At 39.8% G+C, this 19,812-nt stretch overlaps 1 protein-coding gene across 1 annotated transcript; it reads right to left on the reverse strand.

Annotated features, from left to right (window-relative positions):
- Positions 1 to 1,831: 1,831 nt before the first annotated feature.
- On the reverse strand, positions 1,832 to 19,583 carry pmm2 (phosphomannomutase 2). The gene is made up of 8 exons (XM_071914432.2): positions 19,367 to 19,583; positions 18,186 to 18,297; positions 14,737 to 14,813; positions 12,969 to 13,060; positions 9,909 to 10,008; positions 9,243 to 9,318; positions 4,194 to 4,309; positions 1,832 to 2,505 (listed from the first exon to the last, which is right to left on the reverse strand). The coding sequence occupies exons 1-8, from the start codon at positions 19,439 to 19,441 to the stop codon at positions 2,401 to 2,403; spliced, it is 753 nt and encodes a 250-aa protein (XP_071770533.1). The 5' UTR covers positions 19,442 to 19,583; the 3' UTR covers positions 1,832 to 2,400.
- Between the last annotated feature and the right edge of the window lie 229 nt (positions 19,584 to 19,812).

The following is a 19,812-nucleotide window of genomic DNA, read 5'->3' on the forward strand; positions in this document are numbered from 1 at the left end:
GCTTGTCTCCTCCCTCGCTGTTTAAAAGCGGTGCTCACCCCCTCCCATTCCTGAAAAAAATCTTGTAATGGCGGAATCGAAGAAGCAGTAAACTTGCTACCTACCTCTTCACTTGTCATTGTGGGACATGTAACCTTCAGCGGGAGAAAAATCTGTCAAAGTGAGACTGGTAACCGGCGACACTTCTCTGTACGTACGGTTAAGTTAGCTATTAGCCTTTAGGCACGGTTTGTCCTTAGGGGCTCCCGTAGTCCAGTAGCTTTGCTGTGCTGTATTTACTAATGTGTTGCAGATTCTGTCACCCTCTAGTGGTCGTAAAATCGCTTATTGCAGCTTTAAGGCAATTGCAAGCTGTTTTTAATGTATTTTTTAAAACAATGGGAGCCTATGACTTCCGGGAGGTAGGGCAAACCTGCACTAGGTTCTGCTGTAGCAAATACATTTCAATCAGGGAGACTCTGGAAACATGAAATGAGTAAATATGAAACGATTTATTGAATAAGATTTGGTGGGCCCCCCATGGCTGGACAGCAAGAGGCATGCTTTTAAGCTGTGTGGACTAATTGGCATTGCAGCTGGACGGCGATTGAGAACCGGTGTGCAAGGTGAGTCTCCCTAGAACTTACGTTCCCACTGCCATTGTAATCGGGGAGACTAGAAACACGAAATAATTGAACACAAAATTATTTATTTAATATGATTTGGCGGGACCCCCATGGCTGGACCAGGGTGGACTTCTCGGGATAGGGAAGGCCAGGATGAAATCTTGCCCCCAAAAAGAGAGGGGGAGGACGGCCTCCGGAAGTGGAAGCTGGAAGTGGACGGAAGGCTGAAAGAGCTGCTGATCGATGCAGCAGAGGGATGATGTGATGGGGAGAGGAGGGAGGCTGAGAGAGCTGCTGATCGATACAGAGGAGGGGTGAGGGAGACAGGGAGAGGAGGGAGGCTGAGAGAGCTGCCCAGACCATCATGCCACAAGTGTTCCATTACCTATTCTATAGTGTGCATGGAAGCATGGAAGCATGGCTATCAGCGGGAAACTGCCTTCTACTTCCCTTACAGAAAAACCACATGAATTTCACATGTGGAAAAATCCCATGTGAAACACATGACAGCATGGGCAGTATGTGGACACATGTGCTTTACACTTGGGAAAGTTTTGGAACATTTTCAGGTGCTCCACATGTTCATCATGATAACATGATTGCATGTGACAACATGTTTAACATATTATCACATGGGAAATTCATGTGGTTTTTCTGTAAGGGTTGAAGTCAGGGAAAACTTCAATCAAAGCTAGGTTGCTGGAGACCATTTCAATTCAAGCAGGCAAAAATACAATATTAACGGAAACTTCTTGAGTCTACCGAACGTGTAAATGACCTAGTTTTGAAACAATATCACACAATAATCATCCATATTAAGTTTATTGCTGCATGAGATAGTTTTCTTGCAGATCCCCCTCCCACAGTGTAAATACTGTATATTGTACTTGTAAAGAAGCCTGTGGAAATTGATCATGACTAGCTGTGTAAAGAAGGCGTAAGATGGCGAAAAGTATTAATGATAAGCTTATGAGTTAGTTTCCATGTGTTTTTACGAATTGGGTGTTTTAATCAAAATTTTGGTTAGCAGTGTGTGTGTGAATAATAACAATGAAATAGATCTCAAATTTCATCAGTTTGGCCTGGCTTATTTTTTAGACTAGTCGGGTAGTCGGTTGCATAACTTTCATTTAATCGGCAATATTATTAAATGCAATTCCCATCCCTCCAGGTCAGTCAGTCCTCAGAGACACTTCACCACACTTAAACATACCAGTGCACTATCATTGATTTGTGGTACTATTTTCTTGGGTTTATTGAGTAGTATCTAATTAAGATAAAAGCAAGCAACAGTTCAATTATTGTAATCATTTAACATGGTTATGAATTTTCAACGACCATAGTGGATTTCTTCCCAATCCTTCCTTGTATTCAACAAGACGAGATGATCATCTGCTACAAAACATCATTAAAAAAAAACAAAAAAAAAACCACACACTTTAAAATGAGAATACAAGGGTGAAAGTTCCTCCTCTGGTCAGATTTGCTTGTTAGTTTACATAAACAGCTGCTTCCATGGCATCATCAAAAAACATCTTGACAGATATTCATTACTTCATATTATTTATATGTATATGTCCAGTCAGTGGTAAAAGTATTAGGCTGGGTGAAATTGGTTCTTTTCGCACTAAATTCATTACGTTTGTGTTTAAACCTGAAGAATAGACCTTGACAGGTGAATAAGTAATCTAAAGGATGGCTTTCCTCTCCTCCCCTCTTCCCCTCTCTTTCTTAGGAAAATAACTTCCTGATAGTTGTTGGGTATCTTCGACTCCTTCTCCACTTCCTCTCTCTGTCATGAGAAGAAGAGCTGGTCACAGACTCGTCTTGTTTCCTCTGGACACGAAACCTCATGGCCGATGGTTCGAGGGTCACTGTAGATCTCGTAGTCATTTCCTCCCTTACATACATACACACGCACGCACACACACACACACACACACACACACACACACACATTAGCTTAGCTATTGACAAGCTCATAGGGCAGAAACCCTATTGTATTTCTTTGGGATTTTTTGTTTGTTTTGTTATTTTTCTCTAGTAAAAGTGTTCACAGCTTAGATACCGTAAGTCCCAGAGCAACAGCACTGAGCAGGTGGTTTCTTATGGTGACTATAATTAAACATCTAAACATTTTAGCTTTTAAGGCCATAACACCTACACCATAAGTCAACTGACAGCAGAGGTATATATATGAAACCACTTGTGCTCTACAACCAAAGCCACCAAAGCGTACCACTATGGATTTGAATTTGTTTTTGGAAAATTGCTCTATAAATATGATTGAATATATAGCTTGGCCACGATTAACCGATTAACTTAAAGTGCTTAAATTACAAAAACTGTCATAACTCTATAACTGTTGGCCCAATCATAAAATTTAACATATATTTTCAAATGACTTTAGGTAGCTTGTTTGCAAATGATTTTGAAAATCAACCCATAGGAGACACAACAAATGCCCACAATTTATTATTTGAATCTGGGTGAACAAATTAAATTTGCTACATATGTTCTAGGGCACAATCTTAATTGTAATATGATGTTTGTATTTGGTTAATATGGATGTGGCCTTTCACATAATGATTCATAACTTAAACTGGGTTCAAACAATCACTTTAAAAGTTTGGAACATGCATATCAACTTTCATGCAAATTAGCCAGATGGTGGTGTTATAGCTAAAGATCAAATTTGAAAGTTTCATTGCTCCTACACTAAGTAACATTGACATCACATATCCGGCTACATCAACTACGATTTCAACACAGGACCTATGGATGCCCTAGGATACAAGTTTGCCATGATGGATTTTCACCATTTCAATTTTTTTTAAAGCAGATTTTACCAGTAGGCTGTCAATTTTTGAGCTACTGACACCACGAACAGTGGTACGCAGACCCCGTTTTCTAACCCCCTTTCTAACCCTAACCGTTTTTACTTGCATGGAAATTAAGCCAATGTCAGACCTGCCTAAGGGGAGCCTAAAAAACATATCTGCAAAAAAAAAAAAAAAAAAGGAAACATTGACATGACATTCCTATCAATAGTTACAAAAATGTATCAAAAATGATGCATTGGGCTTTAAGGGTTGCAAACCATGCAATGTAAATACTATGACTTTATGGCTCTTTATTGTAAAACAACTGACATATAATGTTCCATTTTTCATGTATTATACATAATGCTTTATTTTTATACCATAAAAACTCTGCTCTCCTATCCCCACTCTGTCACACTCCGCCCTGGCTACAGCTTCAGTCATAGTCCCCTAACTTCCATGTGGTTCGCCATACAGTGTTAGTCTTTAGTAAACATATACTAACAAGTATGCAAATTTTATAATAAGTTGCATGTAAAAAAAATGCTCTGCTCCACTCTCCATCAACCCCATTCCACGGGTTTCAATATTGATCACCGACGCAGAACCATAAATGCTTACACCGCCATAGGCACCTATGTTGAAGTACGTCAAAGCAGAAGTATAATTTACCCTTAATTGTGATTTGGTGTGGTAGTTTATGTGAATGTTGCATTACCAATTAGTCTTTTTGATGTGGGAGTTAATAATAATTCAGCATACTCACAGGTTTGGTCTTGTCTCCAAAGAAGTGAATGGTGGAGTAGTTGTCCTTCTCTACAATACCCAGACAATATCTCTTATCCCAACCGTCTGGAAACACATCAAAACTAATCTGACCTCCTACAGAGAAAGACAGGAAGACATGATGGAGGGGAGGGGTCATTCACATTAAATGAGTGAACTCATTCAGAAGGAGTACAGGTACACTGCCCGTCAAAAGTTTGGGGACACCACATTTTTCTTCATTTTTACTATTTTCCACATTTTAGAATAATAGTAAAGACATCAGAACTATGAAATAACGCAAATGGATTTATGGAGTGACCAAAAAAGTGTTAAACAAATCAAAACTATCTTATATTTTAGATTCTTAGCCACCCTTTGCCTTGATGCAAAGGCAAAAGCTTTGGAAAGAAATTCATACATAGGCATCTACTTCACTATTTGTCTAAGAAACAATTTCAAGCATTTAAGCATAAGCCTTTAGATCAAAATGGCTTTAAGATAATGAACAAGCACAGATCCTGTACAGACCCACGGCACGTGTGTTCAATTCAATGCACTTAAGTATTACGACACGGTTATCGGTTAAATAATTACACTAACGTCACTTAAATACCACAGGTAATAACGGTACCTAACCATAAAGTTTATAGGGCAACGGAAGACGTGGATGTATGTAAATTAACGGAAGAGAGTGGGGCTCGGTGCAAACTAGTGCAATAAATAGTGACAACCGAATTTATGAATGAGAGTGAATTCGCATATGTATAGTACATACTGGAGTAGAGCGGAGTAAAATTACCAGACTGTATCTACGGGTAACAAGAGTCACTCCACTTCTCCGATCTTGCGATGGCTGTAAATAATGTCTGTAACCATAGTAACGTTTACTTCAGACCAATATGGCGGCTACCATTGCCTGCATTTCACTTGTGTATTTAACACCAGTAACCAGAGGCATCAATGTATCCAGAAGATCTTAATAAACCATAATACCTGAATTTTCAGGTAGTGAGTTCGGTTGTAGAATGCGGTTCTCTCCTTAATAACCAAACTGTGTGAACTTACCAGGATTAAGCACTCCAATGAGGAGTGACGACCGTATTTAGTTGCAGTGTAGTGGCATTTAGCCCATAGGCGAGAGGCCATCTCTTAGTCAAAGACGCCGTCTAGACGCAATCTCACGAAGCGACATCTCACTAAGCGTTACCTGAGAGACTGAATGACTGTCTAACTGAATGACTGACTGACTGACCTGAATTTGGCTTGTGATGCCCTCGGCTGCGCCGTGGGAAAAGCATAGTACATTCAATCAGGTGTCCCCAAACTTTTGAAGGGCAGTGTATGTCACTTTGACTGGAAACATCTAGAGCCGTAATCATGTCATACTGTCCAAGAGCACTTAAAGGATAACACTGGTGTCATCTTAGTTTTTCCCACGTCGCAGCCGAGGGCATCACAAGGCAAATTCAGGTCAGTCAGTCAGGTAATGCTTAGTGAGGTGATGCACTTTGTCAGATGAAGTTTTTGACTGTGAGATGCAGTGTTTCCCATACAGAGGCACAAAATCAAAAGTTGGTCAGTGTATAGAAATGGTTCTAAATCGATCTCTAATGCGCCTGATGTGCACATCACCTCATGTCTGTCATTTGGAGATGTACAGACAGCAGACCAGCAGCATTGAACTCAATCCACAGAGTCTCCCGGTGTGAAAACAAAAGTGAAACTTAACATTCCACAGTTGGTAACGGGGATTTGCAGACAGTAACTCGTCTTCACTGCCCTACAGACTTTAACGGGAGGTGACGTGATCTTGTGGTATTTAAGTAACCTTAGTGGAATTAGGTAATTTACCTGTGTCGCAGTGCTTCAGTGCATAGAATTGAACACACGTGCCGTGGGTCTGTACAGGATCTGTGCTTGTTTCCTATCATGCTGAACCACACATGTACTGCATTTTTTCCTAACATGACTTTATCACACAGCTAATTATGAAGTTTAATGGGGACTATTTTCACTTTTTCCATGCAGTGGAAACAGATGAATATGCAAATACACACAATGATCTCTTCACATTCAAATCTGGTGAATTACAACTACTTTTTAGGGATGCACCGATACTGTTTTTTTCACTGCCGATCCGATACCGATACCAGAATTTTGAGTATCAACCGATACCGAGTACCAATCTGATATTGACCCCGTTTTTTCTTCTGTAATTACACAGCTGCATACAACATGTAAATAACATGGGAACAATAATTTTATTGTTAAAAAAAAGAAAAGCAGCAGGGCAAAAGAACTGACCAAAATAGGAATGACGTTCCTAGGATATATAAAAGACTGCTGCAATATAGGAATACAGTGCAAAAAAACTCACAAAACTGCAAAAGAGCAATAAACTGACCAGTGCATACTGCTACAAAACAATATTGAAACAACCACAGTGTTTCCTCTAGGATTTTTTTTAGCAGCGGGGGGAAAGGGTTTTGTTGTACCTGGGTGGTGCGCGCGGTCGGAGTGAATATCAATAGGTAATTAAAAAATATAAAATAAATTGACACTTGACTGCAAAACAAACTTTAGAACATACTCCACTCTCCTCACTTTCTGCCCTCTCTCCTGCTTCACTCTGCTCTCCTGCTCCACTCGCCTCCACTACTCCCGCCTGTCTACTTGTCTAATAAGGTTACATTTGAGAATGAGTAACGTTAGATAATTCTCTCACATCACAAATATTTGATCACGCAACCAGTAAGAACATTAAAATATTGTAGTAGCCACCACTAACGTTATATATTTTAAAACCAGAAGGCATTTCTTTCCCTTCAAAACTTCGGGGCATAGCTAAGAACCTTGAGCCCCTCCCTAGCTAAAGTAACGTTACCTGACTATCTTCCTCATCGACATCAGGCATCTTTCTCTTCTTGGAGAAATATTTTCACAAACTCATCTGAAAATGCAATCAGGAATATTTTAATACATTGCTTATATAAACATCGTTGGCAATTATTTTACCTACGTTTATTGAAGTAAGGCTGCGTTCACACACCGTTTTTTCCCCAACTGCCAGCGCCCTTTTCTCATTAAAAGTAATGGGAAGCGGCCGCAAGGCGCACAAAAGGCGGCCGCTCCCGAAAAGCGCTGCAGCAGCGTTTTTTTCGTCAAAAAAGTTGAGAAATGTTCAACTTTTCAGAAAAGCGCCGGGTGACGTGAACCGCTTTTTCCCAGCCGACCACTCGCGATGACAGAGACGCCGGCCGTTTCCCATAGCAACAACAAATGTGGAGAAAGTGAAAGTGCCGGTGGAGAAATTGGACTTGTAATAAGTGAATTTCCGTTACTGCAACAGCGATATTAAAGGCAGTATGGATTATACTGGACATGTATTGGAAAAATCTGGTAAGCCTTTGCTTGTTGCACAACACTGTTTTGTTTTGTCTGCTAGAAGTGAACCAGCTGGTTAGTGAGCTAGCAGCCGCTCAGCTAACCAGCTGGTTAGTGAGCTAGCAGCTGCTCAGCTAACATCAGGTGACGTTGCCGTGATCCGTTTCTTATTTCTCCTCACAAAAAGCGCTCCAGGCAGCGCTTTTTCCACATCAAAAAACGCTGTGTGAACACAGCCTTTTAATCTACCTTTCTCTCTCTTATCTTTCTTTTTCTCTTCTTTCTCTCTCTCCCTCTCGCCTCGGCCGGGTGTCGCCACTTCCTGTATCCGTCGTTTCAAATTAAAAGCCCTCTGCAGAGTCGTGTAATTGCGACTTCATGACGTTTCATAAAATTCTGAAGCAGCGGCGGCAATAATTTTGCAGCGGCGGGCCGCTGTTCCTCCGTTCACTGACAGTGTTGACAGTCACTGATGCTGACGCACGCACAGGTCGCGTCAGCGTCATCAGCGCGGTAGCATTAGCTTTAGCCCCCATCTCCAAAAAGCTTCATTTTGTGAAAACGGAAGACTTAATTGAAACCTTTATGGTGGCGTGTATATGATACTAAGCCCAAGGACACTCGATGTAAGTTTGAGCTAAGGAGCAGGCGTTTGGAAGGCGTCGCCAGATGAAGTTCTTGGTAAAGTGAGTTGGATAAAGATCTTTGGGACGCTAGTAATGGCATAGCCATCTAGCATCCCTTTGGGGCTAAATAATTCCCAACCGCTGACATTTACATTACGACGTTTACATCAGCACATTGCCTGCACGCTCGCTTTCTTTTTCCAACTTCTTCACTCACTCGTGTTGCATCACGTGCAAACTCAGGCATGTTTTACGGCAGGCGACTACGCCCGTTTATTACTCCGGGGGCTCGAACTGATTGCTCTGGATCGGATCGGATTATAATGTTCACTGCCACCGATGTCCGATCCAGCATTTTAGGCCAATATCGGCCCGATACCGATACCAAGTATCGGATCGGTGCATCCCTACTACTTTTGATACAATTGCAACTGCAATGGTTGTAGCCTTATAAAGCCATGGCAGGCAAAAATACAAGTGTTGTTTAAAATGATGGATTACGTTAATTAAGACAGCAGTATGTCTCTGCGAGCTGTTTATCATATATTTTTGAAAACAATGGAAGCCTATGACTTCTGGGAGGTAGGGCAAATTTGCAGTAGGACAGACAGTAGTAGCTCCTGACTGTGGTAAATACATTGGTGGGTGTAGACTTTTCATGGACATTAATGGTGAGGAAAAAACTAAAATTACACCTGTGTTATCCTTTAAAGTCACAATGAGATGAAAAATGACTTTCCATGTCATAATATACACCTATTTAACAATAAATGCCAAAATTCCTGGTATTCCTGGTATCTGTGGCTGTCATTAATACAGATTACCGAGACTTTAGCCTGGTATCATTATAAGACGACGTCGGACCTTTGGATTTGATTTAGTGGATAAGAATTGAATGCTAGGGGTTAGATTGAGGACTTAGTCATGTAGGTATGTAGATAGTAGTAAGGCTGGGAAACAACAGTCTTTTGGGTTAGGGGTAAGTAAAGTTAGTCAGTTATTGGTTTTTACTAGTGTTAGTTGTACAGTTGACTCACCGATAGAAAATGACAGTCCTTTTCCTTTGAACTCTTCCCTCAACACTGATACGAACTGCTCCCTGATTTTCTCCTTCTATTAGGGGAACAAAACAAAGACTCATAACCCTCCAACACAAGACCAGTTTATCAAGTCCATAGGTTTGAGACCGTAATGTTTTTGTTAGGATTCTTCTTCATCTTCTTTTTCTGACCTAAAATGATCTGTACCTCAGACGCCATCAGTCCTAGATCAACCAAATTTGGTAGATAAAATCTCCCCCACTACTGAGGCAACAAAAATTACACTGAAAGGCCAGATGATGGTGCTACATTTTTACATTTTGGCCAATAACTCCTAAATGATAATAAATGTGGGAATCATTTTTCCCACATTTATGCTCCATAGAACCAACTTCAGGCCAGCCTTGCAGTAGCAGCTACTTTTGAAAATTTCTTAGACAAAGTTGCTTTAAAGCTGGGTAGGCAAGTTTGTTTTTGTATTATTTGGTATAGATCTTACAATCTTACTGTCCCACATGTGAAAAATACACTTCTAAGATAGGAAAAGTATGCCTTACATTTCTGATTTTAGTATTTTTCCAGCATCCCTGGTTTGTGTGAGAGCTCTAACCAAGCCAGACAAATCTAACACATTGTGAGTGTGTGTGTGTTTGTGTGCACTACCTGATCTAGCTTGTAGAACTCTATCCTCTCCTCCTGTGTACAGCTCCGTCCAATAGGTGAGATGTTCAGCATGCCGTTACGAAATTCTATGAATGTCCCCCTGTAATGGATTACAAATTACAATTAAGTCTCTGTAAGTCTAAACCAGATGAAAACTATCCTTTATAACTCTGCCTACAATTTCAAATGTAACAAAACACATTAAATAATTTGGATGCTCTCTAGTATAAAATTAAGGCAATTAATTGCTTTTTTTTCCACCCCTGATGGTCTGATTCTAAACCAAGGTGCTAAAATTAATGTCACTGTTGTCAGGTGAAAAACTCATAATACCAATTATGTGTCATATTCAAGGGTGTAAGTTTGGTTTGAGAAGTGGGGGGGACACAATAAAATGGGGAGTCTGGGGGTACTCTCCCAGAAAAAAAATTGCGATTTGAATCCCATTTCCTGCATTTCTACATACATTTAGGGACTACGGTAACCAATATAAAATCTGGGAAATAATTAAGTTGGTCATCATGCTAAATTCTGCCAGAATAGTACTAAATATGCATAAGAAAAACTGTCTTACTTTCTGTATTGTTTAACCCACAACTTTACTGAACTTCACATGTTGAGTTATTCAATTATAGATATATATATTTTGAAGAATAGGACTGACCTATCTATGGTACATTATTGTGGCACTATCGATAGATAGTGTGTCATTTGCAACTTCAATCACAACAAACATATACAAAATGTATCAAAGAATATGAAACTTTTTTTTTTTTAGAAGTTTTTTAGAAGTCACACACTGTCAATACTATAAGAGCACTGCCAATGAATGTGTTAGCTTTTTTATGTAAGTCCAGTGTGTAGTTATCTTTATTATGAGTATTGGAGGAAAGTAGTTCCATAGCACCAAAAACAGTCCCCGGCGTAATGAAGAATTTGTTCCCATTTGAATTTGATTTGGTAATAACTACAATAGCCTGACTTTTCGTGGTAACAGTTAGCGATTTTTAAAATTGAAACTATGTCTTTGTGAGCTGTATTTCAAGGTTTTTAGCTTACAATTGGAGCCAATGACTTCCGGGTTGAAGGCTAAAAACGGTACGTGGGAAGTCAGAAAGTAACGGGAGTAGAGCAAACGCATTGTTGATTTTGTTATTTTCATAGGATTTGTTGACTATAAGAAATAAATAAAAAAAATAAAAAACACCAGCGTTATCCTTTAAGTAAATGTCATGAACCTCGTACTCATGAAAGCATTTAAAACACATTCCGCCATTTAACATCTACATGCTTGTCAATTGGAATATAAGAATTATTTTCTTATTTATTTTTCACATTTTAACAACAGTGATTGCAGTGTTACTGAAAATCAGACCATATCCAATGCTTCATTTTAATGGTGTCACTATTTAATGGGGATTCATTCATTCTCATTATCTACAATTACTGTATAACAAGTCCAAGTTAGTTTCAGGTCAATAAATCTATAAATAAAAATATTAATTTCCTCTTTACGCTGCTGTGAGGAGCCACACTGGACCAAACAGGCACTAAATCAGTGAGAGAGAGAAATTAGCCACAGCATGCAAGGAGGTTGTATGTCTAGTAATGTAGGGAAGGAATGAGAATCGCATAGGAGACCGATTCATAAGCATGTACAAAATAACATGTCTTCACACAGTTGGCACACAGAATATTCAATATTATATGCCTGGAGCCCGTCCAGTTAACCATAGCACAGGAGAGACACCAAAAAAACCCTGTCCAGTTAAAGAACCACACCAGTGTTTTGGCATGTTTTAGCCCATTTACTAAACTGTTCATATATTTTACATTACTACCGACTATTTTCCAAAGCATACCATACTTTTTAGATTTTTGAATATTTACTCAATTTCCCTATTTTTTATTTTGTGCCCAAAAATATTACCAAAATATTGATATTGAGGTATGCCAATGTCAATATTTTTTTTTTGGCAATATCACTAGGGATGCCCCGATAACGTTTTTTGCAGCCGATCGTCTATGAGCCATATCTGCCGATACCGATCGGCCATACCGATAGTTTTTTTGTTTTGTTATAGCAGCTGGTATAGCAGTATTATAGGTCTAACAGTTTCCATTTTACATACATTTCATCCATCAAATTGAGTCCTGGTTAAAAAGTATCCACATTTTCTTTTTTTCTACCTCAATATTTACTTGATCATTATGTAAACAAAACCATGTGCATTCTAGGTAGCGCAACATGATTTAGTGAGATAACTGAAGCACAAGACTCAGACTGTTGCCACTTGCCTGTGTTGTTGAGTCGAGTTAAATAAATGGAGACACCCTCCGAAGATATATATTTGTTTCAGTCTTTGTTTTTGTATAGCCTAAGTGAATGTTCTTAAGAGAGAGAGAAATTAGACTTTTCAGTTGCCTCTCCGCTGTTAGGGTCTTGACCAGACCTTAGATCGGGCCCAAAAAAACAAGCCCGACCCTACCCGAGCCCGTGCACGTTCTGTTCAGAACGTGAAAAAAATCTGTTCAGAATTACGTGCAGGATCTTACTGAATAGCCTACTTCCTCTCGCAAAGGACTCGCAAAGCGAGTGTGGTGCCGACACATTTCAAATCGTAACCTTTGATTGACTGGTGATAAAAACATAATTGACACAAGGAATTAACAATCAGACTTTGCGGATTACAGAGAAATTTGAATGACAGGAATGGAGGGGAAATTCCTACCCGACCCGGCTCGGGTTCGGGCAGAGAATCAAACCTCTGTTCTCGACCGTCGTCCAGTTCAGCACCGCGGACAGCGGTGCAGAGTGCAGACCATTATGTAAACAAACGCACATGGCTCACGTGTTTTGCGTCATCGATCGTTTTTTGCAATCGGCGACTATAAAGCATTATCGGAATTCTCCGATCTCATATTTATACTGAATATCGGCCGATTCCGATTGCTGGCCGATCGATCGCAGCATCCCTAAATATCACCCAGCTTTAGTCAGCAAGTAGAGGCCATGACTCTGGTGTGTGTGTGTGTGTGTGTGTGTGTGTGTGTGTATACCTCTTCTTAGGCAGTTTAATCTTGGCCATGTAGTTGAGACAGAAGTTGATGAAATCTTGTAGTAGCTCTTCTCCCATATGGGCCTGGATGGACTGAAAACAACAATAGGAACTAGAAAAACTTTTCTTGGAGAAAACATATGGGCTTGCTTAAAGCAGCTGGATGTATTCCTTAAGCAATATGTTTCTTAGGAAAAGAATCACTTGATTATCAACACACACAAGAATACTTAACATTTAAAAAAAATACAGGAGCATAAAACCTTGAATTGAAGCAGAAAAGTAAAAATAGTAGGATTTTGTGGAAGGGAATAAATCTATACTTTTAAAAGCACAAATCATAAAAATTGTGTTTCAGAGGGATGTAGCAGAGGCTAAAAGTAAGTCTATGAAGCACTTTGATCAGCATGCAGAAAAACACACCAACTCAGAGTGGGAATGGAACCGGATCTCCCAAGCTACAGACAATAACGCTAACCACTCAGCTATAAAGGAATATTGACACAGAGGGTAGCAATAACTAGGTGATTACTAGGGCGCACTGTATTGTGCCAGGACTAGTTGAAGAAGTAAAAACTAGGAGGAGTAGGAGGATTATTTGGAGGAGGACTAGTGTGTAGTAGTGGGAACAAGAGGAGGAACACTAGTTGGAGTAGGTGTAGGAGTGGTAAGAGTAAGAGAATTAGTAGGAGGAGGAGTAATTAGAGCAGTAGGAGGATGAGGAATAGTAGTTGTAGGAGTAGTTGAAGAAGAAGGGGGACAAGGAGTAGTTGGAATATTAGTATGAGTAAGAGTGGAAAGAGGAGTAGTAGCAGTAGGAGTTGATTTACTAGTAGGAGGAGTGGAAGGAGGAGTAGTTGGAGAAGTTGTGATAGTAAGAGGAGTATTAAGAGCAGCAGTAGAGAAAGTCTGTGAAGTGCATTGACTATGAAGTTAATAGGTTCAGCTAGAGTGAATTATTTTATCTTCAGCCAATGATGCAACAATTCAGTCTAGCATTTGTGAACATTCCAAAATTAAAAAAGAAAAGTACATTTTAAAAAGTATAAAGAAAATCAAAAAGTTGAATACATCCACACATATCCTTCCAAGTACCTGGACATTTAAAAGTTAGAACAGACTCTAGCTGAAAGTATGTGGAAGTAGTTTGTCCCAAATTTTTGGAGAGAATAACAAAGAAATAAAAATAATGTGGGATATAGTGGGAATGTGGGAGTGTGCTAGCTTCCAGCTAACCCACTAATAATAATGATAATATAACAGGCCTACATACAAATTACTGGAGTTAGTTATGCAGAGCAATTTTATTCCAACTCACAGGTGAGACAAATGTTGACATACTAAGTATTGACTAATAATCTGTTTTTCATGTAAGATATCTTCTGGGTGAGACTGAGAAGTGCAGGTGTTGCATATTTCCCTTGATAAGCAGTCTGCTATTGTTTGGGCAGAGATCCATAGCGTATATGATATATGATATTTATGATATATTTCAAAGATGGTGAGATAGAAGTGCAGTGTGTTATGTTAACATGGGTCTCCATTTCACTAATAAAGTGTAAAAACAGATGAGTTACTAACCAAGTTTCGCTTCATCATAATTCATAATTCCATTCAATGCATCTACTTAAAACAAGTTAGACTGTCTAAGTGAGACTTTTTTTCATCTTAATCTTAATAAAACTCTTTGACTCTTAAGTGTAATCCATCTAGAGAATCACCTGCTGAAGTTTTTTTTTTTTTTTTTTAAACAATGAAGTGAGTCTTACCTGGATAGAGAGTAGCTGTCCATTCTTATAGGCCACAAGACCATTCTCAGCAAACACATAGTCCATCTTCTGGATCACTGTACACACACGCACGCGCACGCACACACACACAGAGTCAAACCTGGGCTGTTGTGTTAGTTGGTTAACCAGTGATGTAAATAGGTTTTCAATGTAGTGAGTCCCCAGGACCCACAGGGGGTAATTTGAGTGGGTCCCAGGGAAATTGAGTGGGTCCCCAATAAAATTTGTGTTTTTTGACAAATTGTAGTTGATGTTATATGGTTATAATTATGGTTATATTCATGTATGTTGAAAATGTATCTGAAAATTAAACAAATAAAATGATTTTATTTGTTTAATTTTCAGATTTTTATTTCACACTTGCTTTGGCAATGTAAACGTATGTTTCCCATGCCAATAAAGCCCCTTTGAATTAGTTAGAGTTACAGCAACAGGTTGAGTAGGCTACTACCAACTACTCCCAGTCTACCCAATACTGACGTTGTCTTGCTCTGTCATGCTATCCAGCATGATGTATTAAACTATATCCAGGAGTAACGTTAGCCTACTTCCCTAAAGCTAACAAGCACAAAGCTAATGTAAGCTATGACACGACCAAGTGCGTTACAGTCTCGGGTCCCGTCGGGTTTGGGTCGGGTTGCAGACCTCTAATGTGTAGTAAATGAAACGACTAGTTAGTGAAATCAAAGTCTTATGTTGCAAACAGAATGGGCATTTTTATCTTGTGGCCATCCACAATGATATGAATCGATTTGAAGAAACATAGTGGCTGACGCACAGACATGTCAATCATGGCTTTTCCCCCCGAATAATAACGAGCAACTTCGGGTAGAAGACATATCTGTTTCCATCGCATTAGCCTATCTGTGCTTTCCCGAATAACGGATTCGGATTCGGATACATCCCTACCTGCAATTGTTTGTTGGCCAGCAATATGTTTGATCATTTTCTTTGGTGGCATTTTAAAACGTTTTCCTTTCACTCATTGCGACTGAACAAAACGGGAGATATGCGCGAGATACATGCGCAGACGGTGAGAAAATCGCGGCCGGTGGATTTTTTTTTTTTCAACACGGCGCATCCCCTGGACAGTAAAGCATCATCGGGTCATCATCGACATGAGTGAATACAGCATCCACGTGAGTTTATTTACCAATTACCAAGTTTGTAGCCTTGTTGAAATGAAATCTGTGCGGCGAAAGTGGCATTGGATGCAGGCCCAGCAAGGGCATTAAGTCTCTCCCGCGATGATTGAGACTATTTTCTAGGAAAAAATAGGGTGCGTCCCCTGGACACGTCGATAGTGAGTTTACTGCGTCCTTTCGGATTTTAACGCGTCAGAGGACGCGCACCTATTTACATCACTGTTAACGTGCTGTTTTTATATAAAGCCTTCTTCCAAGAGGAGTGCAGGGTTAAGTCGCACAGTCATCCAAGAGATAATGGATAAAAAAATTTATCAGTTTCCAAATGAGAGAGAAGCTGCTGCTGACTGGCTCTAGTGTTTTCTATCAGATTTATCCTGTCGTCACGTTTTATAATGAAACTGGTTTCATTATTATTTATAACTGTATTCTCACTTTCATCCTTTAAATAGAGAAATACAGAACAAATCGCAGTTCAGATTGACTCATTAAACCTGCATTAAGCGATTTCAGACCCTGTAACCAATCCTGAAACTAACATGTGCTACGTGGAGATTTCCGTGAGACGTAATGAGTCGTAGGTTTTCCTGTTTTTTAAAACTAGCTTGTCTCCTCCCTCGCTGTTTGAAAGCGGCGCACTACCCCTCCCATCCCTGAAAAAAATTCTGGCAATGGCGGAATCAATGAAGTGAGCGAGTAAATGTTTTAAGTAAAAAAAAGTTGTAAACTTGTTACCTACCACTTCACTTGTCATTGTGGGACACGTGACCTTCAGTGGGAGAAAAATCTGGCAAAGCGAGACTGGTAACCGGCGATATTTCACCGTAGGTACGTTTTGTTTGGCCGTTTAGCCTTAAAAATAAAAGCGCAGGATTTTTAAATGGGTAGAAATACTGTTTTAAACCAATTACTTTGTATTTAATTGTCAAATTCAATAAGTCAGCACCCATATTAATGTTTGATGTCCACTTTAGTCTCCGTTCTGTATGTATTCTGCACAGTGTAATACATGCAGCGTTTATAGTTAATAATGGCGCATTTTATGGCATTTTTCATTATTATGACATCAGTAATATGGGTGTTGACTTATTGAATTTGAGGATTAAATACAAAGTAATTGGATTAAAACAGTATTTCTACCCATTTAAAAATCTTGCGCTTTTATTTTGAAGGCTAAACAGCCAAACCCGAAGTCTTGTTTCTGCTAATTCGAGTTTGTCTTACCTATCGAGGTCGGGGTGCGTGCACACGTTACATATTTTGACATAACAGCTAGAATGGCGATTTCAGCGAAATAACGGTGTAAATGTCGGTCTTTTCAAGTCAATTTGGGATCTGCTGGCTTCAAGAGACTTGGATTATCTTGGGAGAGCTGCATGGAGCCATTTTGTGGTTATTTTCTGTTATTTTTTTAAGTCTGAAGCATGGTCTGAAGACAGGTCTCCGTCAACTGCATGTTGTTTGAGAAAGCTGCATTGTACTTCTTCCAGGGATCTCCGGGACTGTTTTATGGACTAAGAAACTTTACCGGATTTTCTACTGGCATGGGGGTGAGTAGATAATGACTGAATTTTCATTTTTGGGTGAACTATTCCTTTAAGGGCTTCTGTTGCCCAGTAGCTTTGCTGTGTGTGTTTACAAAATGTGTTGCGGTTTCTGTCACCCTCTAGTGGTCGGAAAATCGCTTAGTGTTGCTTTAAGGAATGCAACAACATGCTCTTCATTAAGTGACAATTCCATATGATACAGCACGGATCACAGCCTTAGCACTGTATAACAGTTGTACCATATATCCCGGGTAATACGCTAACTGTGGCTGCAGGTTCTTACCTCTAACTGTCTGGAGAACTCCGTATTTTCAGAAAGTGCCGCGCGCACAGAAAGCAACACACAGCAGTGCTGCAGGAGAGAAGGAGCCAATCCACAGTCTGACCTTACTGTCTATGAGCCAATCTGATTTCATCATTTAGAGAAACAATATTGTGTGCTAGCAAATGTGTTTAGAATAGCCTACTCACTTTGCTCAGACTGAGTCTTACTGTATTTTAAATGTTATATTTTAAGTGCTTGCTATATTTCAAAACTGGCGTAAGATTTGTGCGTGAGACGGAACCTGAAAGCGTAAGTCCTAAGCGTGAGAGTTGGCAACCCTGTTAATAAACATCAATTAAAATCAACATGTTGTCGATCTTAAACTAGTTGATTGCTCTTAAACTATAGCGATCTGCACAGATGCAGACCACTCGTCTGCATCTATGCACCATTGATGTGTCACTGTCTCACCATCGTCTCCCAGTTGTTCTTGGATTTTTCGGAGGTCCGACCCCCCCACCACTCCAATTCGAACCCGACCCCTCAACACCTGGAGGAACTCTGCCATGTCTGGAGTAACTCGCTGAAAACACACACACACAAATCAAATATGTCAAATATATTTTATTGGTATGATAGGAAAAACAAAGAAAACCAATGCCATTAATGGATATAACGTAAACACAATATAGTGTATAGTGTATCAATGGCAATACCTGAAATAAGAATAAAATAAAATCAGACAGGCACAGAGAATATCTCTTGCACACACAGAAATAATATTAGGCTTATAAATGTTTCAGCAAAACTTTAAACACCCCAATGTATGATATCAGTTTATGCATTGAAGGTTAGACATAATCATTTAGCCCTAAGTAAATTTCTAATTTTGCATCTGTATAGGACACCTACAATGCAGTGCTGTGAAAAAAAGGCACCATCAAGACTGAATCGATTCTATTCTACTCTTAAAAATAACTAGCACGTGATAAGCTTCTCTAAGCTCTGTGAATCTAAACACAAAAGAGCCTACTTTTTGCTAACCTTGGGAGTAGAAACCGGGGCCCCACATCAAAGTCTGTTGCCCTAAGTGCGCTAAAGCACCAGGTAGGTATAGGTATTGTCATAGTCCTGCATTATCTCTATGGGTATTGTATCTCTGTAACCCCTGGCTCTATATGCGTAGTGGGTTGATGCCATCCTGGAGGCCCATTGGAGAATTGGCTGTGTACAAATTAGGTAATAGGTAATGAACTTGTAGTTTACTTGACTTCCATTTTCGTTCAGCCTTCCTACAGTCCCTCTTTAAGTTGCAGCAGTGATCATTTATCCAAGGGTCAGTATTTGTAGTAGATTTGGACCAAGATTGAACAGGAGCAATGACATTTATAGTTGACAAAGTTTGCTAAAGTAATCCACCAAATCATTTATCTGAGAGAACTGTGGTAGGGTATCAAGTAAAGTCAAGTAAAAATTCAATGATAATTGAATTTTGGGTGTTTTTTTTTTTTTTTTGCTTTGTTAGCTAGATAACTAGCAAGCTAAGTAGATCATAATCTTTACGCTAATGTTTCACGAGTCATGCAATAGCCAGGCAACAAATTGCCAGATTTTCGAATGGAGTTTGGCGTAGTTTCACACACACTGACTACCTGTCTCGCGGCGGTGAGCGTTCCGTCCACATCGAAGAGGCAGAGCGTGCTGGAATCGAAGGTGGCTTCACTCATCTTCTCTCTACCTTCTCTCTCTCTCACTCTCTATTCCCAATTTATCTCTGTCTCTCCCTCTCTGTGCCCAGACTAGTTCTCTCCTCCCAGATCTCTCGCGCTCTCTCTGTATTCAGTCTCCCTCCGTTTTCCCTGACTCTTTTCTGTTCCGCAGCTGTTGGCTGCACGCGGAAGACAGGACAGACTGGGTGCGCTCGATTATGGGCGCCCGGTCGGTCGATGACCTACCGGCTGGGCGGAGATATATAACGGGCGGTCGCATCAATCAAAACAATAGCCCAAATGGAGAGCACAGAGAGAGAGATAATACTTCCATGGTAAACAATCCACAATCCACTTGCCAAATGTAGCAAATATCCGCAGTCCGCGTA

The sequence above is a fragment of the Centroberyx gerrardi genome, chromosome 3, assembly GCF_048128805.1.
Source record: "Centroberyx gerrardi isolate f3 chromosome 3, fCenGer3.hap1.cur.20231027, whole genome shotgun sequence".
Taxonomy (NCBI): Eukaryota; Metazoa; Chordata; class Actinopteri; order Beryciformes; family Berycidae; genus Centroberyx; species Centroberyx gerrardi.